General features: G+C 44.9%; 2 protein-coding genes across 48 annotated transcripts in view; both read right to left on the bottom strand.

Annotated features, from left to right (window-relative positions):
• MADD (MAP kinase activating death domain) overlaps positions 1-24,797 on the bottom strand; it is a 121,668-nt gene extending 96,871 nt beyond the window's left edge. For 32 of the 34 annotated variants that reach the window (XM_075129572.1, XM_075129586.1, XM_075129577.1 and 29 more), the window contains exons 1-2: positions 24,505-24,643; positions 1,990-2,177 (exon numbers count right to left, since the gene is read on the bottom strand). In XM_075129572.1, coding sequence (XP_074985673.1) covers positions 1,990-2,048 — 59 coding nt within the window. In that variant the 5' untranslated portion in view covers positions 2,049-2,177; positions 24,505-24,643. Of the gene's footprint in view, positions 1-1,989; positions 2,178-24,428; positions 24,448-24,504 lie in introns of those variants that run through there. The other 2 variants (XM_048852044.2, XM_048852045.2) reach the window with 2 other exon arrangements.
• Positions 24,798-25,240: 443 nt separating this feature from the next.
• Positions 25,241-27,652, bottom strand: part of NR1H3 (nuclear receptor subfamily 1 group H member 3) — a 62,952-nt gene continuing 60,540 nt past the window's right edge. For all 14 annotated transcript variants that reach the window (XM_075129614.1, XM_075129613.1, XM_075129617.1 and 11 more), the window contains one exon: positions 25,241-27,309. In XM_075129614.1, the coding sequence (XP_074985715.1) occupies positions 27,163-27,309 (147 nt within the window). In that variant the 3' untranslated portion in view covers positions 25,241-27,162. The remainder of the gene's footprint in view (positions 27,310-27,652) is intronic.

Genomic DNA, 27,652 nt, shown 5'->3' with positions numbered 1-27,652 from the left:
CAGACTTGGCCCTGCGAGCATAAACTCAGCCAGCTTGGTCCAAATGCAGGGTTTTTATTACCTGAGAAATAGATGGAAAATTCAACAAGAAAAACTGGAATCAATTCCCAACCAGTGGCAACGGAAATTTACCAAACTGTAGGTCTGTAGAACAGGACAATGCACTTTCACCACAGCCATAGCGAATTGCTTCAAATGGACTCTAAACTAAGTGAGACTCCCCATCACTGACACGCTAACTTCTCTCCCATGTGTTCCACCTGCCACAGATCACCTACAAATCACTGTGACCTATGAGGATGACATACTGTGAGAGAAAGTTTAGGAGCCTCAAATTATCATAATATCCTACCAGGGCATGCAAAGTGGGCCCTAGCTGCAGAGGAGAACTCAGACAGAGATTGGCCCATGGGGGGAGAAAACCACACTCTTGAGAGCATGACTAAGAAACTGCTGTAGCAGAAACATAATAAAATCATGCATAATGGAACTCTTTGAATTGATATATAATGTACAAACTTTAATAAAACTGCATTAGAAGTGTACTAGACCCACAAACTGAAGAGTCTATAGAAAGCAAAGAGGGAATAACATTTCAAATTCTCCTAGCAATAAAGGGAAACAGTGAGAAAGAAAACACTGCTAGTTTTCTTTTAAAGATAAAAAGTACATTATAAGCACTTTGTTCATGTACAAGGCCAACCAAACAAATGATCCTAGCATACACAGAAAAAAGAACTTTTGTTCCCTTATTAGATAAAGCACAGTACAATATTTTTGCTTTTGATAATCTTAAAGGACACAGGTGAAATTCTGGCTCCACTAAAGCCAATGGCAAAATTCCCATTGACTTCAATGGAGTCAGGATTTCATCCTGTAAATTTAAAAAGTTTTAGTAAACAGAGATGTATTTTTCTGTGTTTAAAATTTTAAAGTGGAATTTACACTTTATAGCCTTCAAATTGCAAAAACTGGTTAACGTACAAATGTTTACTAGAGTAATTCCCACAGTGTTGTCCCATGGACCACTGGTGGCCCACAGAAAGATCTCTGGTCAGAAAGTGCTGTTTCTTCCTTGTTTCCAGTTAATAAAGTGTATTAAAAGAAACTAACATATATTAAATGTTTTCTCCTCCTCTCTCAACAAACAGTCAGACACCTATATCTGGGGAGGACTGATATTTCTTACACAGAAGTCAAGAAATAAAATTAAGTACAGTTGACAAATTACTCTGGTCACAGACTTCTTTCTAAAATAAGTCCAGCTAGCCTTGTAAGCCAATAAAAATAAATCGTCTAACAAATAAGTTATTTCCCTGTTTAGTCAACATAAACTTTTTGTTTTGTCAAGCCCCTCTCATGAAAAGGAAAGATGGTGGGGCATGCTATAACACGTTTAAGTCATTTGCATTTGGAAATGGAAGTTTAATCCACTTAGGAACACATCAATGAATTAAGTATTGTAAAAGGACGCAGGAAATAGCATCAGCAACAAATGCTACTTGTGTATCTGACAAATACTGTAAGAATCAATTCTGTATTTGATAAGCACTTAGTATTAACTGACTATTGAATGAGTATGTTAACCCTTGTATTTATTGGTAGTTAATAAAAAACATTTTAAAAGTCATTCTTAATTTTCATATAAGGATAGAAGGAGCAGTCCAAGAACTTACATAAATGAGTATTAGTGAAAGGACTAACACTAGAATGGCAACACCAGCTGATTTTTTTTTTTTTATGGATAATTAACTTCCGGGGTTTCAGGCTAATAAAACTCTTTCTCAAGGGAAAGTCAGAGATCTACCCTATATTAATAATTTTCTCATAGGATACATTTCAAAATTGCACCTTCTATGCATTCTAGTCTTCTATATATATTCTGAACAGTATTTACTTTGCACTTGATGAGAGAACAGCTAGGGGGTGCCAGGTCTACTGTTCCCTCCCACTGCTGGCAAAACCATAGCTGGGAGGCTATTAGGTTACCTGGCCCCAACGATCACAAGGTAGTCAAGTAACTGCGGGGAGATCTTCTTCTGCACCATTGTCCCGTCCCCTTCACTAGGTCATCTCAGTGAATCTCTTGATCATTGAGCCAGCAGCCAGTCATCCAGTTAGTCGCTGCAGTTGCCTCAGGGAAGAGAAGCCACATGGAAAAGTCTGACAAGTTCAACCTGAAACCAGGAGAGAAGATAAGGTCATGTGCACCAGCAACAGAGTTTTGTGTGAGGGCCTGAGGCATGATCTTAGGGGGTAGTGCTTTGAGAGAAAGTTGGAGGGTGGATCATGGATGGACAACAGAACTTTGTGCTCACCCTGGGGACAGTCACATTCCCGTGGAAAACTAAGCATCCCAATCCTCCTCAAGGGCCTGATTCCTGTTCCCACTGAAAGCAATGGGACTTTTTTCATGGATCCAGCCTCTCACATGCTCATTGCAACAGAAACAGCTGACACACAAATACATAACTCTGGTCCCTCGCCACCCTTTCCCCATAGATCCCACTTTTATGTTAGTCTTGACCACCCACAGATCCTGTTCCATCTGCAGGAAGCCATGTCATTCACATTTGCTTCTCTTGTGTGCTTTCTGAATTACCCAGACTGGTATGCACTGTCCAGCCAGTACTTTAGGCTCCAAACCGGAACACTCCCTCACTTAGCAGAAAGATCTGAAGTGAATTTCAGGGCTGCACACTAGAGACTGTGCTAGCACCCAGCAAGACCCATCCTCTCATCACAGCAACAGGATTCAGAACCACCCAATGGATTTTATTTATGGCCACAATGTAATTTTGAGCATGAACTCTTGAGAGAAACAGCAGGAAACAACAGCTAAAGGTAGCGTTTATGCTGGGAGTTGGGTGAAACAATGGTGAAGCTGGTGGGCGTAACAGCAGCCCTTCATTCAGGATAAATGTAAAAAGCAATTATGTTCCTTTATGGAACAGATAGTGGAAACCAATAGGAGCCGCTACTCAAAACTCAGGCTGCATACAAGGCTGGAGCTAGAGTTGAACCATACTATCTGAGAGTTTTTTCCTGGGGTCTGAATGTAAAAGCAGGGAGCTACTATTGTTTGAGGGAGTTTTGTGTATGTGTGGAGAGAAGCAGCTGAAAAACCCCAAAAGCTCACAGACAAGACATCAAGGAAGCCCCAGACAAAACCAGAGAAGCACTTGTGGCATGTCACCCTGGGAAAAACCTGAGAGACAGAGAGAGAGAGAAAGTGTGCTTTTGGGTAGTGTGCTCGCTGGAAAAAAGCTTGGAAACAGGGGCAAAGAAACTGCCTCCTGTTTTATTCCTATTGTGGGTTCAGGGAAACAGGACATTTTGGACCATTCTTTATAAATAAACAGAAGTGCATCAAAGAAATATCAGATTCCTAGTGGAAGCAGCCCATAAAACCCTGAATTTTGACTAACTGTTCAGGTCAAAATGGGTAACAATAGGAAAAATCCTCTTAGGTCTCATCCTCTGAGGTTTCATCTTCCCAATGCTACATGTAGGCCAGGGCAGGACTGTTCCCTACAGTATCTTCTCCTTGGGTCGCAAAAGTGTAGACAGACCGACCTATCCCTGAGAATGTCTATCATTCCAGACCAAGACCAGAGCCAAATCCACCCACTGAAGGAGATTTGAAGCCTGCTAAATATGGCAGCAGGTTTTTTTTCTGGAACTGGTAAAATGGGACCAACAACTCTACAGTAAGCTCTATTCTTTGCAGATGTAAATTATCTTGTCCAATGTGTACTGGGTGCAATCTTTAATGATTAAAAAACCCATAATTCAAATAAATAAATAAATAAATAAATAAGAGTCCCAAGCAATGGGGTTCCCACCACTTCCTCTGTAAGCCTATCTCACACCTTAATGCATCTTGCAGTAAAAAAGTGTTTCCTGGTGTTCAAACAATATTCTCTTTTGCTTTATTCTATCCCATTACTCTTATTTATCTCCCCCATTCACTCTCTCTCACACACACACAATTCAAGCCTCTTCCTCCACTAATTTTATCATTCAGTCCAAGAAAAAGTTGCTGTCCCGGCCACTGTTCCCTCTAAGATGTGCGCGCGCACACAGATCTTAAACCCCACGCACACGGCGACACACCGCGAGCACAAAAATTTGAACAGAAGAAATTTTTTGTGCACACGGCCTGTCAAAAATTAGAGGGAACATTGGTTCTGGCCCATCAGGGTAAGCAGCTGGCGGGCTGGGACACTTTGTTTACTTAGGCTTACGTCTGTGCGGGCAGACGCTTGAGGTAAACAAACTGTCTCGGCCCGTCAGCAGCTTATCCTGATGGCCTGGGAGCCAAAGTTTGCCAACCCCTGAATTATAGGGTCAGCTTATGAATGGGTCATGAAAATTTTCCATTTTTACTTATCCATCTTGGCGCGGTCAGCTTATAAATGAACCAGCTTATGATCGAGTATATATGGTAAGTTTAATAGTGTCATGATGGCAGAGAATATATCAACCTTGGGAAATGTGACATAGGCAGATTTAGCTTTAAGCTCTGCGTAGAAATTTTGTGACTGCCTCAGAGTTTCTCATATTTGGTTGATTGTTCACACTCTCAATGGTCACCATAACCAGATGGAAGAGATGCAGGGTTCTCATTGGTAAATTGGAGAAAAGCACTCTCTTTTTTGGCTGTCTCCCATTCCTTACAATTCATTGTTTCTTCAGAGATGTATAGAGTACTGCTATTCATATCTAGGATGATGACAGCATTTAGGAGCCTGGGGATAAAGCCATTTGGAGGGGAAAGAGTTCTCTGATGTCTCTCTCCTTCTGTTCAAGGTTGAAGTCTGAGAGGTCTTTCTTCTCTGCAGATGAGGATAAGGAGAGTGCTTAACTACTAAGTTCTCTTTTAAAATGGAAGCTTGGTGCTTTTTCTTGGAGACAGAATGAGGCCTACTGGAAAGGTTTTGCTGTTCTTCCTCCAAGCCCCAGATCTGGGCGACTTGTTCTGACCTAAAGACACTGAGACTTGGGGAAGCCAACAGATCCTGACCTGAATCTTCTCCTTTTTCCTCTCCTTTCCAGGCCTCTTGGACCTGAACTAGGAGGCGTTCTTGGCTCCAAGAAAGCAGGAAGTCTGACACTGAGGGACTGCTCTGTCCCGCGTGGTTAACACTGGCATACTTTTTCTGAGGACGGTCTTTGGATACAGGCAATGAGACACTCTCCAAGATCTTCCTCCATTGCAGTCTCCCAGAGCTCAGGTTCCAGCACGAGCCCAAACATCTACACAGCAATTTTTAGCTCCGCAGCCCAAGCCCTGTGAGTCAGAGTCTACTGACACAGGCCAGCTGCAGCCATGCCACAGGTCTTCTATTCCAGTGTAGACACTCACCTAGAGTCTAGATTGTAGCATAGCTCCTGACAGAAAGATCTGCACCATATTCTGGAGTTTTAGCCTCTTATTTTTCAGAAGAGCCTATCTGTGCACATAATTACAACAAAAAATATACTCATTCACACAAAGTGGGTATGTGAGGTAAGGGGAGGGAATCAAGGAGGATTTTTCTCCTGTTCGGAGATATCCAACATAGAATATTACACTGGGTTCTCCTAAAAGTTCCAGTGGTTTATCCTTGTCCAACATCTGCACACATGCCCCTCCCTGACTGTTTCAGTCAGGAAGAATGGTATGCATTTATTATTTATTTTGAATTATAATACACAATAGGAAAAATAATCTGTGTTTATCTAAAAAAAAAAAATGTTTTCTTCTAGTAAATAAGGTCCACAGATCCATTACCATGGATACTTCAGCCTGCTTGCAGTTCGGTAGCAGAACCAGACCTGTCCGTTACTGGCAGCAGGGGAATGTCCCAATGCCTGAAGTCCTTTCCAGTTGAGATAAACTTCCAGAGCCAGGATAATTCAATTCCACTTTCCTAAATTACACATTGTTCTAAGTATATTTTGAGGGAAAAGCACAATTTATGCTAAGGCAGAGCATAGGAAATTCCTCTTAATGAAACAAACTCAGGTCTTTGGATGTCAATTACTATTTCTATTCTGAATGTTCCATTTATCTCCAGGGTGGGCCAGATCTGTGACTCTTATCATTCAAAGAAAGAAAAATTTCTCTTAAGCACAGGTAAATATTTCTATTCCTCACTGTGCTAAAGTCCACAAATCTGTTATAAATGGGTTTTCAAAGAAGTGTGGCTCAAGGGTGAGAAAAAGGATCATCCTTTAAATATGGACATCTAAAATGAAGTATATTATATATTCTCTATCTTCTCCTTGGTACTAAGACATTGAGAAAACTTCTGTCAATAATGGCATCATCTACAAGACTGCAGTCCAATACACAGGATTTGGTGAATTTATGTCTAGGAGGATATATAGCCATCTAACAAATCTCAATACAGGAGACACGTCTTCTCTGTCTTGAGATTGTCAGTGGTTGTAAAAAATATTTTTTCAATTTACTCTCTACACTGGCTTCCCATAAAATTTCAAATTAAGTTCAAAGTTTCAGTCCTTATCTTCAAAAAGTGCTCCATGGTCTGAGCCCAGGTTATTTAAGAGACCATCTAAAGATCCAGGACAAAAAGACCATGGTTGACAACTACACTTCTCTGGCACAATGGAACTCTCAACAATAAGAGTAAAGCTTATCCGTGCAGGAGATTGAATTTTCTCCAGAGGTAGTCCAAGTCTGGGAAATGCATGTCCTGAGGAACAAAGGAGCATCACAATCCTCACCACTTTCTGCTCTAAGTGCAAGGCACATTTCTTTGACCTGCCTTCTCTAACATAAATAGTTAGCATCAGGTATATATAGGGGGAAACCACCTCACTGCACACACCTCTCTCTGAGGGGAGAGGATGAGCACATAAAAAACGTGACAGACATGTAGTCACATTGAATATTGTGCTAATGGAAGGCATGCTGACACTACGATGATGGGCATGGTATAAAAACCTATATAGAACAGAATGGACTTGGAAATGAATGCTCTGACTGTTGTTATGGCAAGTTGTCTGAATCAAAAGTATAATACTGGGTATCACCAGAGAAAGCTCCCAATTTATAAAATCTGTCTGATTAGAGATAGTAGCTATTGGGATGTCTGCTTTCACGGATAGGCAGTATAATGACACCTCCTACAGGGGCTCTATCTGGCTAGCACTGTAAGGACAAAAATGAGGCTCCAAAGTCATGTTCTATGACTTTTGCGGGGCTGGAATAAGGGCCATTGCCCTAAGAAAGCATTCAATGCGGGATTTGTACAAAACTTCCTTTTCTTGGACGTAGTATAAATATTATACTACAGAGACTTGTCCTTTTTTGCTTGGACACTCTTATACACCCACATTGAGGCCCTGCTGGAGGAACTCAGGGCTATGTTTCACTTGTTTTAACATGGTACTTAAACTATGGACTTTCACCAGCCAGTAGAATAAATTCTGTTTGTGAACTGCTTTTAAGGTCCATGAGAGCGATAATCACTTCCTCCAAGTATCCATTTTAAATCTGTCTGGTCCAGGATAGAGGAGTGGTTTTGCAATAGCCCAATACCTCCTCTGTGAGGTAGAGACCTTGGAAAGTCCAATATTAAGTTAAATCAGCCTTGAGACCCATAGCCAAAATGACAAACAGAAGTACTCCTGCCCTTTCATTCCTATCTTTTTCATCACTGCAGGGAGCAGTGGAAAAGGTGGAAAGGATTTGGCAGAGACAATGCTTGACTTTGCAAGAAGTTATTCACCACCTCACGTCCAAGGTCCTGTCAGAGAGAGGCCGCAGTGCACTTTACTGTTGTTTCCAGATACAAAAAAAAAAAAAAAACCAATCGCCAGCCCATCAAGTTGACTTATAATGTGTGAGGATATTTCTGGGTGCAGTTTCCATTCTGATTAATCCAACCTCTGCAGCGTCGGTTGTGGTGTCATCTCCTCATAGATGGGCAGCATACTTTGTTCCACCCAAGACAGGAAAAGTTGATTTTCTCTCCAGGTAGGGCTCATGTTCCTCCTAATTTATGTATTAAAACCCCTGAGACACATTGATAGTCACAACCAGAATAAATCTGTTATCCATGGAAAAAACGGTCCTCTGAGACCTTGGGGAATCGTTGTCTTTTGGATGGTGGATGCTGCTCTGGTCTTCTCTATCTGGCATCCAGCAGCACTACTTCCCCGACTCCCCACTCCCCTACCTCCTGCTGTCACAGGATCCTCTCTCTGCTCTAGAGCCATACATGAAGGCAGGGCTCAGTGGCAAGGCAGGTCTCTGTCCTCAGCTCCGAGGTTCTTGCACAGAGCTCTGTCCGTGTGCCCAATCCTGAAAAAAAACCCACAGGATCAGAGGCACTTCTTGTGTTATTACAACAGCTCCTCCTGCAGACATCAAAATCCTGTGACTCACGATCAATCCACAAGAACATAAGAACAGCCATGCTGGGTCAGATCAATGGTCCATCTAGACCAGTACTCGGTCTTCCGACAGTGGCCAATGCCAGGTGCTTCAAAGGGAATGAATAGAAGAGGACAATTATCAAGTGATCCATCCCATATCGTCCAGTCCCAGCTTCTGGCAGCCAGAGACCTAGGGAAACCCAGAGCATTGGATTGCATCCCTGACCATCTTCACTAATAGCCATTCATGGACCTATCCTCCATGAACTTATCTAGTTATACTTTTGGCCTTCACAACATGCCTTGGCAACAAGTTCCACAGGTTGGCTGTGTGTTGTGTGTAGAAATACTTTCTTCTGTTTGTTATAAACCTGCTTCCTATTAATTTCACTGGGTGACACGCTGGTTCTTGCGTTACATGGAAGGGTAAATAACACTTTCTTATTCACTTTCTCTGCACCATTCATGATTTTATAGACCTTTATCATATCCCCCATCCCCAAATTGTCTCTTTTCCAAGCTGAACAGTCTGAGTCTTTTTAATCTCTCCTCATATGGAAACTGTTCCACACCCTTCATCATTTTTGTTGCCCTTCTCTGTACCTTTTCCAATTCTAATATATCTTCTTTTGAGATGGGGTGACCAGAACATGCAGTTTTCAAGGTCTGGGCATACTATGGATTTAGATACCGACATGATGATATTTACTGTCTTATTGCCCATCGCTTTCCTAATGGTTCCTAACATTCTGTTCGCTTTTTTGGTGACTGCTGCATGTTGAGCAGATGTTTTCAGAGAACTATCCACGATGCCAAGATCTCTCTCTTTAGCAGTAGCAGCTAATTTAGATCTCATCATTTTGTATGTAGTGTTGAGATTAAGTTTTCCAACATGCACTTTGGATTTCATTTGCCATTTTGTTGCCCAGTCACTCATCTTTGAGCGATCCCTTTGTGACTCTTCATAGTCTAGCTTGGACTTAACTATCTTGAGTAATTTTGTACGGTCTGCAAACTTTGCCACCTCACTGTTTATCTTTTTTTCCAGTTCGCTAGAGTTGGCAACACTGTCCCCTTGGCTATTTGGAGGGACTTCCCTTCTCCATCGCCACCCACAGGCTGGAGGAATTGCCATTCTATCCTCCCCAGATCCCACCCCCCATCACTGCCCTCCGCACCCCCCATCACCCTCTTTCCTGCAATCGAAAATCCCCTAGACCCCATTCCCTAGCAACCCCTTAATCCTGTTTCCCCCTCATTCTTTCTATCAGCCTTTCACAGTGTCTCTGCTGCTCCTCACAGTTCCTCTGTCCTGGCTAGCTCCTTGAACCATAGAGTGGCAGCCATTTTACCTATGGGCAGTGAGGTAGCGGCCAACTTTATTAAGGGCAGTCTCACTTCCACATGCAGATAGATCACAGGGAAATGGTGGCAATCTTGCTGGCTTCAGCCCGACAGTAATAGTGGCCAGTGGCCACTTTAAATAAGAATATTCATGAGTTTGCAGTCTTTCATCATGTTTTCATAAGAAAGGTGAAAACCACCCCAAAAATCACGAGAGTTGGCGATATTGTAAACACCTTGGCCACAGTCAACTGAGCCAGCAATCTCTTTGATCAGGGTGAATCCCGCTGCACCCTGATCACTGTTGTACGTGTCATTTTGTGTGTTTGTATGTTTTCTTATTTGTATATTATGGACCTGATCCTCAGGTGGGATACAGGCCGTATCACTTCAATAAGAATTTGATCAAGCAGAGCCTGCAGCCTTGATCCTTAATTTTCAACTGAACTAAGGTTCCTTGTCTCTCATGTTTCACCCCTTGAACATCCTGAGACAGGTATCTCCCAGGCAACAGGAGCAAGTATGTTAGGACTAGCTAGCTGCATGTGTGTGGTAGTGATCCCTACATAATTCAAAGGAGGAGGAAGGAGGTATGAGAGATGCAACATTCATTCAGTGCGGAGTAGCTTTGCCCAATGAGTGTGTTTGTAATTTTAGTATCATTTCATCAAAGTTCTGTTTTCTCTTTCCAGCAACTCCCATCTCAGGATGTAGTTTTGAAGTGGGTCAGTACACTTCGTGCAGTTATTTTCCCCATTGGTCTGACTGATGTGGCATTTGTTTGCAATGATCTCTAACAGAAGCAGAAGACAAACTACCATTTCTCATGTGAGAGTTTTCAATTCTGGCTACATACAACATTTGTACTAATATTTACTAGTCTGTCTAATAGAAGTTTTGTATTTTAAAAGTCCCCGATACAATAGGGTCCCAAATCCGTTTGGGGCATCTGGTACTACTGCAATACTAACAAATAAGTACATGGAACCCATAGTTCTGGTTTTATGTCACAGTTCTGCAGCTAAGCTGAGAACAACCCAAAATAGGCCTCGGGTGCTCTAGTGTCAGTTTGGGAAGCCAGCAGAATGTAGAGTAGTCACTGAAGGCAGAGTTGGAAGAATTTGCTGCACCAGTTTAACTGCTTCAACTTGGTGTTGCCCTCCACCCTTTCAGGGCAACAATGCAGGCAAAGGATATGTACTCCTAACAAAGATACCAATACCTGGGTGCAGGTCTGTATGTGGACAGGATGCATTTTAGAAGCACTGCAGGCATGCTTGACATAGACAGTGGCAACACATTTGTCTATTGCAGCTGGACCATAGCAGGCACAGTACCAAGGAAGACAAAACCCCATGAAAGACACACAATAGCAAAAAGAATCTAACAACATTCAGCCTTGAGCACAAGTGTCTCCTAAAGCAGGAAAACTTCCTTATTAACAGGGCAGAAGGCACATTCTGACTACTTGAACCTTCCACCTAACCAGAAGGCAGTGAAGAGGGAGCAGATTAACAGTGGAACTCAAATTAAAATGATTTAGAAAATGAAATGTGAGATGGTGTTCATCAGTAACAAGAGCAGCTCACTGAAATCATTCTGGAGAGCAGTCCATCTAGGAGGACTCAGTAAGCAAGCCACGGACATCCTCCCCCAAAAAGGGCATCTTTAATACACGAAGATATTCTCTCCCCTGACCCCCAAACCATCACCAAGCTGGTTTACAAACACCCTGTAGACTCAGAAGTCAGTTCTCTAATCCACGTAAATTTTTAACAGTGAGGGTGATTAACCACTGCTACAATTTACTAAGGGTCATGGTGGATTCTTCATCACTGACAATGTGTAAATCAAGAGTGGATGTTTTTCTAAAACCTATGCTCCAGGAATTATTTTGGGAAAGTTCTATGGCCTGTGTTATACAGGAGGTTAGACCAGATCATCATAATGGTCCCTTCTGGCCCTGGCACCTATGAGTCACTCTTTCTCTAAGGTTAGCTGCCACTATGTCATTAGTGAGCAGAGGCAGCCAGGTTCATCATAACCCCCACACATGCTACCAGAAACAGAATCATTCACATGCAAACAGATGGTATGCACCCCACAGACAGGAATGTTGTTGCTGCTTCACAGGGCTGAGCCCAGAATGATTAAGGCTCTTGGGTGCTCTAGTGGCTGATTTCACCATCTTGCCACATACTGGCCAAGGAGTTGTTTCCTTCCTCTGTCCTATCCCTTCAGTCTGATCACGGCATGCTCCCCAGCACATGCAAAGCCACACAGCCACTACACAAGCACAGGCTGGAGAACAAGAGCCGCAGGTAATCTGATTCAGATCAATCTCCATAGCAACCCAATCTCTCTTCCCTAGATCCCAGCCTGTCAGAGCTATTTATATAGCAGCTGCAGCCCTCCCCTTCTCTCAGCTCATAAACAAAAGCTCTCAGCAAGGCCCACACTACAAACAAGCTTTACCCAGGAGCTGGCAATTAAACATCTACCTCCTGGCACCTGAAGACCCCTGTGCTACATGACACCTTAATATCTGCCACAGGCACTAGACCCTTCCACCAAAAGGGCTTTCCCCACCTAGGGATGCAACACAATCATCAGAGATCATTATCATTCACTAAAAACTGAAAACATACCATACACTCTCAGCTGACAAAGCATCCATCACTCACCCAGACACACACAGCTGCTTCTTCAAAGCTTCCCCAAACACCCACCAGGATTGGTCCTTTTCAGTTTCACCCTAATACTACCGTCCCAAATGGCTATGCATTAACACAAGCATGAGACTCTTTCAGGAGTGGTCAGAGTGCAGAGGGGGCAAGCCAGGTGTGACAGCCAGTTGCAACCAGAAGAGCATTTGTCCCAGAGGAGCTCAGCTGTCTTCATGGACAGAGATGTGGTTGCTGATATAGCTGGGTCCCCACCCATTGATGGTTTTGAAGAGAAGACCCAGGTCTTGAATTGGCCTCAGAAGTAGATTAGGAACGAGTGGAGAGATCACAGGAGAAGAGTGAGGTCTCTAAATAAATATTTGAATCTGCTGTCTCCTACCACAAAGAGACTGTTTCATGGAAGAAAGCAATGGTGATACACTAATGTGAGAGAACAGAATCAGACGACTCTCTTTGCAGCATGCGACTCACAGACGGATTCACAGGATTAACTCTTAACTCTGGTTTCAGTTTAAACACTAAAAATAAGGTTTAAAAAGGTACTCTCACTTTGTCTAGACCAACTCCCTTTTCTGTAATCATCCCCTCAACTCTCCATACTCCAGCATGTGCAGAATGCTGCTGCCCATTTTCTCAGGTACAAATCCCATCACCCACACCCTCAGACAACTCCACCTGCTTCCCCATCATGACAGGATCCAGTTCAAAATTTATATTGTTTTAAATAATCTCCACGGGTTTGCTCCAGTCAACCTCATCTCCTTCTATTACTTCCTTCTATGTTTTTTCAGCCTCTCTCTTCTCTGTTCCTCATACAACTGTGCTGTTACAGGTGCAAGAGCATTTTCCTATGTAGTTCCTTACATCTGAAGCAGTTTACTAATTACTTATCTTTGCCTCCTCAACTCACCATCTATCTTCAAATCTCAGCTAAAAATCTGTTGGTACAATCTGTATGAAAGACAGTGAACACCAAGAAGTTGTGTTGCCCTGAACTGGATTATCTGAGCAAAGAGTTTAAATTTTCAGTTGTAACATCTCAGTAACTTTTGTTTTTGAAGAGGAAACATTCTCAGCCTGAGTTGTGTGCTGTGGATTTTTATATCCAATTTGTCTATGCAGCAAGCAGGCTGGAGTTCTGATGCTACAGGAAATGAGAAGCTATTTTCTCAGGGCCAAACACTAGAGATATGCGTTCATCAAAAATTAAAAAGAAGCTTTGATACAAAGTTAGGACAATTAGCATAAGACATTTAAACTAAAAATTGCTGGATGCAAACGAACAATAATTTAGCTGTTAGAGTATCCACCAAGTTCTTTCTGATGTCACAGTGCTACCCTCCAGATAGGGCAGTTGCAATTAGGGTGACCAGATGTCCCAATTTTATAGGGACAGTCCTGATATTTGGGGCTTTTTTCTTATATAGGCTCCTATTACCCCTACCCCCGTCCCAATTTTTCACACTTGCTGTCTGGTCACCCTAGTTGCAAGTCAGGGACTGGGCCTGCAAGAAGATACATCACAAGAGGGCAGTAAGCAGAGCAGAGAAGATCTGTTCAAACAATAAAAAGATGGTCACTGATTGATAGCTTCTCACCTCACTTAGATACCAGGCCCTTTGGATTGGTCACACCACTTGTTTAGCAAGTCCCATCGCTCATGATACAATTGTCCTTAAGCTGGAAATTCAGTGCTCTTTCCTGGAGAGGGGCCAAAACAGGGCAGGTAACAGATTCCCTAGGATTCCCACAAGTTGCACATGGGGCGCAGAAATTCCCTGCCTCAGTGAGTCCAACCTACAAAGGTTGGAAGAGGGGTAAGTATGAGGGGGCACATCATCACTCTAGTAGGTGGGAGGCTAACAAGCTCTTCTGGGCTCAGCCAGCACTAATTAGGAGCACCTGTAAGGCTCATTCTGCCTGTCGGGGGGTGGATTCAAAAAGAAAAAGCCTGCCACAGGAAGAGCTGGCCAATGGGAAGAAGACTGCTGGTGACAGGGACAAATCAGCAAAGAGGAAGATAGTTGCCATTGTCCCTGAGACTTCACAGACCAGGTATAAAGCAGGGTGACCCAAAAGGAGAGCAGCAGACCCTAATCCTGATTAAAGACACTATACCTGCTGACAAACCTAACCCAAAGGCGTGACCAAAATGACTGCCTAAGAGAGAGACCACCTTTGTCTTTTCTTTTTTTTTTTTCACCTCTGATTCTCCCCACCCCGGGGAAGGAGAGAGAAAAGGAACTTTTTGTTAGGTCCCCCCCCGACAACTCTTTGTGTGCTACAAATGGGGTAAGGAAATCATAAACAACTCAAAATCATGGTCTGGTAGGGTCTCAGGGAAGCTCCCAACTGACTACAAGCAGCAGAGAATGTGGGTATAATTACACCTGATACAAGGATTTAAAAAAAAAAAAAAAATCCATAAAGGGAAACAGAGCTCAGCAGCTCTGAACAAGATGGAACCAGAGCAGAGGTATAAGTGGCTAGCGGAGATGCAGCAACAGCAAGGTACTCAGTAACAGCAGTTCCAGAAGCAATTGCTGTAGCAGTGGACCACCCAACAGCAACGGGTAGTGATCAATGGCTCCATGTCTAGTTGGCATGTCTAGTTAGCAGCCGGTATCAAGTGGAGTGCCCCAAGGGTCGGTCCTTGATGACCTGCCCTCACACCCCAACCCCCTGCCACAGCCCTGAGCCCCTCTCCAAGCTAGGATTCACGATGTGACGGAGAGACTGCCAAGACTCATCAAGCCCTCGGATCGCTACCCCTTCCTGCTTCTCCAAGCGGGCACCAATGATACCACCAAGAATGACCTTGAGTGGATCACTGCAGACTATGTGGCTCTGGGAAGATGGATAAAGGAGTTTGAGGTGCAAGTGGTCTTCTCGTCCATCCTCCCCGTGGAAGGAAAAGACCTGAGTAGACACCATCGAATCGTGCAAGTCAACGAATGGCTACGCAGGTAGTGTCGGAGAGAAGGTTCTCCTTTGCTCCGTGACACATACAGTGGTACCACCAGAACTCTTGAAGCTCTTCTCATGCATGGGATTTCCAAAAAATACTAATGGATCAAGGGACTAACTTCATCTCCTGGCTGAGGTGTGAATTATGCTCCATTCTAAAGGCCAAGCCCCTGTAAAACCTCGGTGTACTGCACGCAAACAGATGGCCCAGCAAACGATTTAACAAGACTATGAAGTGAATGTTGAGACGCTTTATTAGTAACGACCCCAACCACTGGGACCAACTATTCTCACAGCTTCTGTATGTCACAAAGGAGGTCCCGCAGGCCTCTTCAGGTAGGGTTGCCAACCCTCTAGGATTGGCCTGGAGTCTCCAAGAATTAAAGATTTATGTCATGTGATGAAACCTCCAGGAATACATCCAGCCAAAATTAGCAACCCTATCTACAGGGTTCTCTGCCTTTGAGTTACTTTATGGTTGTCAACAGCAGGGAATCTTGGATTTGCCACGGGAGGGCTGGGAGGAACAGGACATAGGCCTTAAGCACAACCCAACACATTTTGCAATTAAGGGAATGATTCGGGACAAAGATATTTGCCAGAGAGAACTTAAGGAAGACCCAACATGCACAAGAACAAAATTATAGAGCAGCTCAACTATGGACTTTCTACACAGGTGTCCGGGTCCTTTTCCTGCCAAGTCAAGATTAATGTGCTGATGGCAGGGTCCATTTGAAGTTGTTACTCAGGAAGGGCTGGTGGACTCTGAGATAAAACCAGGTAGAAGAAAGGAAACTAAAATCTATCACATGAATCTTCTTAAACCTTGGAAGACATGAGAGACCCATTGGCCAAGAACAGACTACAGTGCTTGCGTTGAGTGCCTCACCCCTGCACAGAGGTAGCAATTCCTGAAATTGATCAAGGACTTCTCAATGCACTCTCCCCACATCCAGGGATAATGCAGTTAATTCACCATCACCTAGAGATCACCCTGGGCTAATCAAGGAGAACCCTAGACCCTTGCTATGGAGAATGAGGGACACAGTCCGAAAAGAATGAGCTGTGCTGGAGATGGCAGGAGGGAGGGAATTGTGGAGTCCAAAAGTGAATGGAGGAGCCCCATGGTGCTGGTTCCCAAACCAAACTGTTCAGTTCAGTTTTGCAGATCATCAAAAAGGAAGACAGTCATAGACTTTAAGGCCAGAAGGGAGCATCATGATCATTTAGTTTGACCTCCTGTACATTGAAGGCCACAGATCCTCACCCACCCACTCCTGTAAAAGAACCATAGCCTCAGGCTGAGTTACTGAAGTCCTCAAATCATGATTTAAAAAAGCTTCAAGTTACAGAGAATTCACCATTTACACTAGTTTAAGCCTACAAGTGACCCGGACCCATGCTGCAGAGGAAGGTGAAAAACCCCTAGGGTCTCTGCCAATCTGACCAGGGGGGAAATTCCTTCCCAACTCCAAATATGGCCATCATTTAGATCCTGATCATGTGGGCAAGACCCACCAGCCAGACACCTGGGAAAGAATTTTCTGTAGTAACTCAGAGCCCTCCCTATCTAGTGTCCTATCAAAAGCCACTTGGAGATATTTGCTGCTAGCTGTCAAAGATCAGCTATATGCCATTGTAAGCAGCTCCACCATACCATCCCTTCCATAAACTTATCAGGTTCAGTCTTTAAGCCAGTTAGCCTTTTTGCCCCCACTGCTCCCATTGGAAGGCTATTCCAGAACTTCACTTCTCTGATGTTTACAAAACTTTGTTTAGACCTCACCGTCTCGGAGACTGCATGGACCAGGTATAGTGAAGTGACCCTAAGGAAGGGGCTGGAGGCAGACCCTAATCCCGATTAAATATACTATACCTGCTGATAGACCCTCTTTTTGATCACCCTTTGGATTTGGTTTAAGAGACAGACCACCTTGGTCTTTCCCCCCCCCCCCCCACTCTGATTTCTCCCTTCCTCCACAGGAGAGGGGAGGGAGGAAAGAACCTGTTTGTTTTCTTCAGACAACCCCTTCTGTGCTCAAATGGGGCAAGGACATTGCAAACAACTCAAATCATGGTCTGATGGGGACTCCAAGGAGCCCCCAACACCCCACAGTCAGCAGCAGAGAGAAAGGGGAAAGGAATGCAAGCTAACAAGTGGTCTCAGTGCTCTCTGTCCATCTCCCAAGAGAATGAAATTAAGGAGCACATAAAATCACATTTAAAATAGATTTTTATATTTACCTGACCCCTGTGGCGTTCACTCAGCATCCCCACCCCTCTTCCACTTTCCCCCAGCTTTAAACCAGTCACTCACTTACAGACTTCACTCCATGACTTCCCCAAACTGTTCTCTCTCTCTCACACGCACTCACACACGCACACCCTTCTCTCCCCCTTACCCCCCACAGCCTCTCAATCCTGACTAGCCCTGTAGTTAGTTCTCCATTTGATTTCTAATCCTGGTTTCTCAGTGACAGCTGACCAGGGCTGAAAATGATGGAGTGGGTGGACCCAATACCTTCTGGATTAGTAGTTTGCTATATGGAAGACTCAGAGGTGCTGGGAAACCAATGGAAAAGCATGTTCACTGGCAGGGAGGTATGGGTAAAGGAAATGCTTTCCAAGAAATACCTAGGCCCAAGCAAGGAGCAGCATGTTGGGCTCTGAAGGACTCTTCTAGACACAGGATGGTGACTACAGAGTGAAGGGAGAACAGAAAATCCTATATTTGTAAAGGACACAAGTGATGAGATGAGATGGTTCAGGGAAAAGGGAAACTGAGTTTTTGAGCACAAAATAATCAATTCTAGTCTGGCTTAACTGTGAGTGACGGAAAGTATTACCATCTAATGGTGGTTCAGTGACTCTTGTGTGAAATGTCTTTGGTGGGTATTAGTCCAGATTCTATAGAACAGGTGTCTTTGGAGCAGGACCGATTCCCATTGGCAAGAAACGGGGCAGGGAAGCATGCACTCCAGCTGCTCGGGTTTTACCTGTTCTGTTGATATGCAGACTATTCAATGTCTGCTGCTGTCAATTCCACACTTGTCAGCAGCAGGAAATTCACTTAAAAATGAAAAAGTAGCAGAACCTAACAATGATCTAGACCGGTGTTTCTCAAAGACCAGTCTGTGGACTCGGAGCTGGTCCCCGAGATCTCCCTGACACAGTTTAGGAAGACAGCAAGCCGGTTCCTGGTGTCAAAAAGGTTGAGAAACACTGATCTAAACTTCCCACTGCTGTGGGCAACAAGGGCATCAAAGGCCAGCAGAATGTACCCCAAAAGGGCAAAAACCTGAGACCAGCAAGTGCCCACAAAGGGGTGGTTGGGGTGAGAGAAGAACCATTTCCTTCCTGCTAAACAATGAGCCAACTGTTAACACTACATTTGCAGTCTTGCTAGGGGGAAGGGGCAGGGACAAGGGCAAGAGAAAAATCTGCCCTTGTGGTTAAAGCAATAGACTGGGATTCCGGAAAACTGGGTTCAATTCAAGGCTTTGCCACAGACTCATCAAGACAGCATGGGTATGTCACTCTCTTTTTGCCTCAATTCCCAATATGTAAATGGATAACAATACCTTCCTGCTGCTCAGGAGTGTCACAAGGATTAATTCATTCATTAAGTACCATAGTCTACCCTACAAATAAATGAGAGAGAGCGCTCATATCAGATATTACAAGGTACACTGTAGTCAACATGAGGACCAGCCCCTGCTTTTGGGTCTGCTACAGCTATAAGATGCTCAATAGGCTGTGGAAAAAACAGAAGATTCACAGGCCACATTGCCCCCAGCTACTGAATTGATGCATTATTTTATATAGTGACCTGGACTTGTAGCAGAGTCTCATTGGACTGCAATTTCTGAGTAGTAGAATTGTAGAATTGCCCAGGATGGATAACCTAGGCACATGCAAACCGTACCTCTCACTTCCAAAGCAGCACCAGTTCTGCCAGCTGGTCAGTAAAGGAAAAGCAGCAGTCAGCACCAGTGAGGAGGACACCCCACAATTCAGTGGCTGCTCGGCACAAAGATTCCCAGCCTGGATGGCAGTTGTCCCCTCAGGTTTATAGCAACAAGAGCCATTTGTGTTGAACTCCAGTGGGCTGATTCTTTAGAGTTTCTTTAAATTAGTCCCTACAGTTGTAAGAGACAAATTCAGACTAGAAATAAGAAGTACATTTTTAAGTGATGGGCCATAAAAAATTCTCCCACAGCTCTCATAGGAATGCTGTGGATTCTCTGTCACTGAAAATCTTTAAATAAAGATGACTTTCCAAAAGACATACTCTAGCTCCGGCAGATGTTCGGCACTAGATGCAAGAATTACTGGCTGAATTCTATGGCCTGTGTTATGCAGTAGGTCTGACTAGATAATCATAATGGTCCCTTCTGGCCTTAAAAATCTATGAAGACAAGTAGCTAAGATAATGTGATCATTCCACAACTTTGTAGATCGCCCCATTAGGAAATGGTTTCTCAAGATTCAGCTTGTTTTACTCAGATTCATCCCATTACTCCTAGTGATATTCTACTGGGTCATTAACAGTTCTTTGCCTTGCTGAGTATTTACACCCTTGAAATACTTGGGGACAGTTTCACATCCCAACCTTAAATACTTAGCCAAGCTGCACTTATTTAGCTCTTTTATTCTTGTTGCTAAATCAATTCCTTCAAACTCCTGATCAATGGTTAGACTTCTATGTTCTCCTTCTAATTTGTTGGTTTCTTTCTGGGATGGGGTGTAAAATTTTCAGAAATTTTGAAGGCATGCAAAAATAAAGCTTCTGAATTTTTTTGAGGAAAAAATTGAATTTTTGGGAAAAAAAATCAAAATATCTGCAATAGTTATCTGCTTATCAAAACAAAACTTAATTTACTTAAGAATGAGAAATGTATTATGTATAATTTAGTTAGCACATAAAAAGTACAGTTTGGTATATTTATTAAATGAATACGTATAAATTCTTTAGGTTTGATTTGAATAATAATGACATATACCTAGCATTGAGGACGGAACTGCAGCTGCACACTAAAGTACTTAGGTGTATTTATTTGCCTTTTGGCAAATATGAAAAAAAATGTTGAAAATAGGATGCAACAATATTGTTGTAAACAAAAAGGAAGGTTATATCTTTTCGGCTCAGAAATAGTATGTAAATAGACCTAACCTGACATTATCATGCAGATGCAGAAGAAACTCATGTTTCTTGAGAAACATTTTAAAATATTTGTTATTAGAAAGAATTTTGAAGGACTAAAGGGCATCAATACCAATATTCTTTTAAACATTACTCTAAAAATTCTTTCACTGTTCATTTTGAGAACATATTTCATGTAACTCTTTCTTTTCAAATTTTCCAGTTTTTCCAAGCCAGGCCATGGGGGGAAAAAATATACTTTCTCCCAAAAAGTTTACATTTTTTCCAGACCCTCATATCTCTATTCTGGGATGGAATTACCCAGAATTGAATGCAATATCCTAGGAGCAGTCACACCAGAGACAAAGGACGAAAGTAGAAACTAAAAAGACCTACTCACCTACACAGTGCCTATCTGCAATTGTACCCTAACAGAGAACATATCAAATATTCAACTCACTATACTTGATCTTAGTCAAAAGGCCAAGGAGAAAGAATATCACCTCCCAGCTCCATGGCATGATGCTTCCGCCTACGTAGCTCATAAAGCACAATGCAATATGACGTGAAAGCAAAAACACCAAACTCATATCTAATTTTCTATCCATTCTCACTCTATAGTTCTCTGTGCTATTGCTTCCCAAATGTTCATTTTTCTACTGAACTGCTACTTTAGATCATTTTCCCCAACGTATTAGCTACACTGACGCAAGTTAAATCTGGCCACGGTTTTATTCTCTCTAGATCCCCATAGTCATTCTTACCTCTTCCTAATTTAATACCATCTGAATTTTTCATGAACATTCCTTTACTCCTGCCACTAAATCATTCAGGAAGATGCTAAATCCCTTGACCAACACCCATCCATGCCTGAGATTCTCCTGGAGATGCCAACCTGCTACTCAATATTTTGTTTATGATTATCCTGTGGTCCCACAGACCCATGAAATCCACTCAAAACAAACAGCTCATCATTGATCCTGACAAGGAAACACTGGATTTTGATTTATGTTGGAAAGACTGGCGCATTTCATATCTCATCAGGACATCTCATGGGATATGTGAATAAACCCTGTTTCAATGGAAAATGAGACATACACCTGTATGCGACTGTGGTCACCAAGCACAAACACGATGGAACACATCATATCTGAATGTCCCCTTCATTCTTTCACTAGGGGCCTGAAGGTCATTCACCAACTCACTGTTGCGGCAACATGCTGGCTATCAAATCTAAATATAAATTTGTAATCGTTGCTACCTAAGCCATAAGAAAGAAGATGATCACACTGTCTTATGCCTCCCTCAGCCTCTCTCAACCAGTGCCAAGTTCTCCCCAGATCAGTGGTATTATACAGAGCACAGTGAGGGTCTGGTGGAGTGTATGAACAGGAGTGCTGATTTGGAGTTGTGTTGAACACAGAAAAAGTGGCAGATTTGTTGGGGATCGAGGAGGGCCAGGTAGGGAACTGTTATATTCCCAATTCCTATTGCCATCTCTATGGGGGCCAAGTTAAGGTTATATGGCTGTGTTTTTAAATAATTTTAAAATGTTGCTCAGTATACACCTAAAATAGCTCTGTATGAGTGAGGCTCAGGCCATAACTAGAAATACTAGAAAAGGGGTGGGGGGAGAGGAACAGAGCACTGCTTCCTCCAACTGGACCTCTAATTATACCATTCTTTCACTCTACCACAACGAAGAAAATTAGGACCCAAGCTTTTTTCAACCTGGTTCAAACAAAGAGCAAAACAGCAAAGAATGACATCCTTAACTTATAGAGTACTTTGTAAGAAATCTAGTCTCTGCAAGAAAAACGGTCAGTTGCCCTGTTTCTCCTAGCTTCCTAGTCTGCGAACTTCCTAACCATTTCCTTCCTGGGTGGAAGGAGAAGAAGAGCGAGCATCAGTTTCCTCTCAGAGCCCTCCCCCCCTTCCCACTACTACCTTCTTTTTCTATCCCTGCTTTAATGAGCCTTTGTGTGAAGGATATATACCCCACCACAAACTCATTTTGTATTTTTGTAATTCCCCCCACTAATCACCCCCAAGACCTATGAAAATCACCCTTCCTCAGCAAAGAGATACCTTAGCAACAGCTTCTAAAAGGCAGTGACTATTCATTCCTGGCTAAAGCCACATAATTCTGTATCCTCAAGGGGAGAGAGCACACTTTGTACAGTACAGTGAACTTGTATCAAACGTCAGCTCCCAATGAGAAATCAGGAAGCCTCCTTTAAAGAAAGCCCTTTTACCACCACCATTTGAAGATTTTACTAACCCTGAGCAGGAAGAAGCCTGAAACACTGCAGAGGTTCGGTCTCATCTAGAAGAGCAACTAACACCTCAGAATGTACCCAAAAGGTCTACATATGCTGGACAACCACAAGATCAGGAATTGGAAACCACAGGTAGTACAGGCAGGATCCTGCCAGATCCAAGCACAGAGGCCTGCAGCCTTCATGCCAAAGCGGCCAGTCGGCACAGCAGACCCCACATAACTCTATCACCTCAGAGTGTGAGCTGCAGGGTGCTTTTTTAGGCCTCTGACATAATGAACCTGGGACCCAGAGAAGATGGGGCAGACACTAATAGAAATCTCTGTCCACAAAAGCTGGGAGGAGATTAATTGACATACTACCCCCTCCCACAGTGACCTTGAAAAGGACTCTCCATCATGAGAGCATCACTACAGCGCAAGGCTGGGGAAGGAAGGGAGCCGTAGCCCAGCTGCACTGCTCAGTCCCAGACAACTCATGGGAAGGAGGATGCAGCAGGGGAAGGAGAGGAGGGGAAATAACACTGCAGCAGCCAGCTGTTCAGGAAGACAGGACAAGTGATTCCCAGCCCCAAACATCTCTCAAGTCACGTAACTCCCTGCCCCTACACACCCATCCCAATCACCCCACATTGCCCCCTACTGCCAGCATACCCACCCCCTTCCCCTACGCACCCATCCCATACACCCCACACAGCTCCCTGCTCCCAGCGTACCCCCCTTCCCTTACGCCCCCGTCCCAGTCACCCCACACTGCCCCCTGCTCCCAGCACCCCCACCCCCTTCCCCTAGGCCCCCATCCCAGTCACCCCGCACAGCCCCCTGCTCCCAGTGTACCCACCCCCTTCCCCTACACCCCCATCCCAGTCACCCCGCAGAGCCCCCAGCTCGCCCCCCCTTCCCCTACACACCCATCCCAGTCAGCCCGCACTGCCGTCTGCTCCCAGCATACCCACCCCCTTCCCCTACGCCCCCGCCCCAGTCACCCCGCACAGCCCCCTGCTCCCAGCGCTCCCGCCACCTTCCCCTACGCCCCCGTCCCAGTCACCCCGCACTGCCGTCTGCTCCCAGCGCCCCCGCCCCAGTCACCCCGCACAGCCCCCTGCTCCCAGCGCTCTCGCCCCCTTCCCCTACGCTCCCGTCCCAGTCACCCCGCACTGCCGTCTGCTCCCAGCGCCCCCGCCCCCTTCCCCTACGCCCCCGTCCCAGTCACCCCGCACAGCCCCCTGCTCCCAGCGCCCCCGTCCCAGTCACCCCGCACAGCCCCCTGCTCCCAGCGCTCCCGCCCCCTTCCCCTACGCCCCCGTCCCAGTCACCCCGCACTGCCGTCTGCTCCCAGCGCCCCCGCCCCCTTCCCCTACGCCCCCGGCCCAGTCACCCCGCACAGCCCCCTGCTCCCAGCGCACCCGCCCCCTTCCCCTACGCCCCCGGCCCAGTCACCCCGCACTGCCCCCTGCTCCCAGCGCCCCCGCCCCCTACGCCCCCGTCCCAGTCACCCCGCACAGCCCCCTGCTCTCAGCGTACCCACCCCCTTCCCCTACGCCCCCTTCCCCAGTACTGCCCCCAGGGTACACACACCGCCCGCCCACACCAGGGCCGCACTGCCCCTAACGCGCACCCCCAGCCCCGACTGCACGTGACGCAGCCCCCAAGCCGTCAGCTCTGCCCCCGCAGCGGGGCCTGCCTCTACTTGCCACCGCAGGCCGCGTCCGCCGCCGTCCCTGGCTGCTCTGAGCCGACCGGCCAGTTCCGCATCCAGACCTCGGAGCGGAGCGAACCACCCAGAGGTGGGGGCGGAGCCAACCACTTGCGCGGCGGAGGGGGAGCGCACCTAGGCACCGCTCGGTGGAGGGATGCTGCAGGCTGCGCGACGGGACGCATCGGCCTCACTGGGGCACGGAGGGAGCTGGGGAAGTCAGTCACCCGCTGCGATCCCGGGAGCCTCCCAAGGCAGGAGAGGGAGCCAGCCAGCGCTTGCTACGTGTTCTAATGAAGGCAAGGGGCTTGATGAGCATAGCCCAGAACAGGCTGCAGCCCCACCTCTCCGTGCAGAAGATGCGGGTCACTAGACTACAGATCCCAGCATGCAATGCTCTCCCCGGACCCTGGCAGTACCAATCAAGATGGACTATGCATGCTGGGCCCTGTAGTCTCCGTGTGCTGCATTGGCCCCACTGAGCCACCTCCGGTTCGTATCACAGCGGTGAATGGGTCACAGAAAGATGTATAACAATCTGAGTACTCTCACAGAAGATTCATCCTGCATGTGGAGAGGGTGAAAGAAGTTAAATTGGAGCCACACTGTCATTCATTCTCAACCACTTCCTCCTCCTCCCTACTAGATTTTCTCCTGTTTAATAATCATCTTGGGGTTCAAAAGATTAAGACTATGCCAACCCTAAAAGATGGTGCGTCATAGCTAGTCAATAATCCTGTATTAGGCTTTATTCTTTTGTATAAACATTAACATTTCTCAAACAGATTAGTTAAAAATACAGATTTAAACAAGAAATTTTGCAATTGCAACGAGTTATAAAAAATAACAGATTATTTTACAGATTGTTACAAGTGCTTTACAAAGGTGCAGAATGAAGGCTAGAGGCAGGGGACCAACCTTGAGTGCAAAATGGACAAAAAGCCCTTGCCACAGGCCTGGTGCTCACATACACAGCCCAAAACTATGAGCCTTGTGAACCCAGCCTCTTGGGATGCTCACTGGGCAAGCAAACATAGATCCCTGTTAGAGACAAAATACATGAAACCAGGGGACTTGGGGTTACATCTCTGGGTCAAATACTGTTTGTTGTTTTTTGCAGAATGAGAAACACATTTTGCAATGACACTTTTCTGTTTTGTCAAATTATTGCTCTAAATACTAAAATACTTATGGACCAAGGGGTTACTGGTGAGTCTTACCATGCACAAGGTGGAGAGGAGAGGGTTTAAGAAGTACATAAGAACAGCCTTACTGGGTCAGACTAAAGGCCCATCTAGCCCAGTATCCGGTCTTCCGACAGGTGCCCCAGAGGGAATGAACAGAACATGTAATCATCAAGTGATCTATTCCTTGTCACCCATTTCCAGCTTCTGGCAAACAGAGGCTAGGGACATCATCACTGCCCACCCGGCTAACGGATCTATACTCCATGAATTTATCTAGTTCTTTTTTTAACCCTGTTACATATACAAGGGCAGGAGGGTGCTCATCATACAGAGATACGTCCACATCCCACTAATCACTAACAAATGACCATACACTTGGAAAGACCTTTCGCATAAGGGAGAACACTTGGGCAGAGCTGGTTATGCTCAATATTCCTGTAGACAGGGTTCTGAGAGAGTTGTGCAGCCTATAGGTTAGGCAATGCCTGCTAATACGCTATAAATACAGTGCATTCTCTGTCCCCATCTGATAATCTTGACTCTCACTGGAACCCACTAAATCTACTAAAATTTTGGTGGTTCTTGATATACTTCCACCACCTCTACTGCCCAGACACCGAAGCTTCCATTCCTTTCTCTTCTCCTACACAAAATCTATTCCATGTTTTTTAAAGTCATTGCTTTCACATGCTAGCAAACCAAAAGATACTATAGTTATAGGCAACTTATTAAAAAAAGACAGCTAGATGATCCACGGTATCTCTATGGTACATAGAAGATGCCCACAGAATAAGTTTCAGTAAATGGCACTGCACATTCCAGGGATCTACTTGCCAAAGGAGCGCCAGAATGAAAAGACAGCTGTAGAAATGAAGCTTCAAAAAGAGGGAATGCCACCAACAGCTTCTTCTCTGGGAATCTTTGTGAAGGGCAGCACATCATAGCGACTTTAAATACAGGGAATACAAGGAAACCCTCAGCACATCCACATAAACTTCCCTGAGTTCCTCAATTCCACATACACAGGGGACCCTGCCTAAGAACCCTGGGGAAGCCTTTTCGGCTAGGATGCTCTCAGTGAACGTTTAACATGTTCCTGCAAATTCACTTTCAGAATCAATGAGAAGGGAAAGGATAGGCGGGGCAAAACCCCAGAACATGGACTTAGAAAAAAGACAGACGTTGAAGAAACATTTGGGGTGGGATGTTCATCTCTTTCAGATGTTTTCAGATGTTTCACATGTGATCCCATTTCTGGGAGGCACTAAATCAAAGATTACAAAAACATCTGATCTCTCCCAGGTGCCTTATGCACAGTCTCATCACATTAGAGAAACCACAGGCTCATCACGCTGCACTGCCCAGCCCAGCCCACAGTTCAGTGCTTTGGAGCGGGGAGGCTGGCTTCATGTTAGCAAGGGATGGGAGATGGTGTTACTTCAGCAGGTTGCTGCCCTGGGAGCACATAGTCACTCATGCACATCCCAGATTTCTGAGAGCAGAGGAGGGAGCTTCTTGTCCTGTAGTCGAAGGGCAAAAACTTGTTCGGAGTGGACACTGCTTAGAGTCCGAAGACTGACCAGTTTCATTAACATCCGAGGGAACATCAGATGGTCCTGCAGGGTCACACAAATAGACAGTCATAAGTAAATCCAGAATCTTGCTCACAAGACAAACCACCTATGGGATGCATTAAAAGCACAAGCTCACATCTTCCAACACCAGCATCTCCCAATACAGAATGGGACAGGAGCACCAGTGTGGGGAGTTCACAGCTATTCCAGTCTCAGCATTTCCCAGTAGGGTGCTGCTGGGAATGGTGCAGGATTATAGGCTGGGGGAGTTCATAACTACAGCTGAACTAGTAACTGATTTTAGTTAGGTAGCCAAAATAAAAACTGGAGAAAAAATCATTTTGGGTTGAATGAAAATGTTTTGTTCAACCTGAAATAATTTTTG

The sequence above is a fragment of the Caretta caretta genome, chromosome 6, assembly GCF_965140235.1.
Source record: "Caretta caretta isolate rCarCar2 chromosome 6, rCarCar1.hap1, whole genome shotgun sequence".
Classification (NCBI taxonomy): domain Eukaryota; kingdom Metazoa; phylum Chordata; order Testudines; family Cheloniidae; genus Caretta; species Caretta caretta.
Note: the sequence above shows the minus strand (reverse complement) of the source record. Positions and strands in the feature narration are given on the sequence as shown.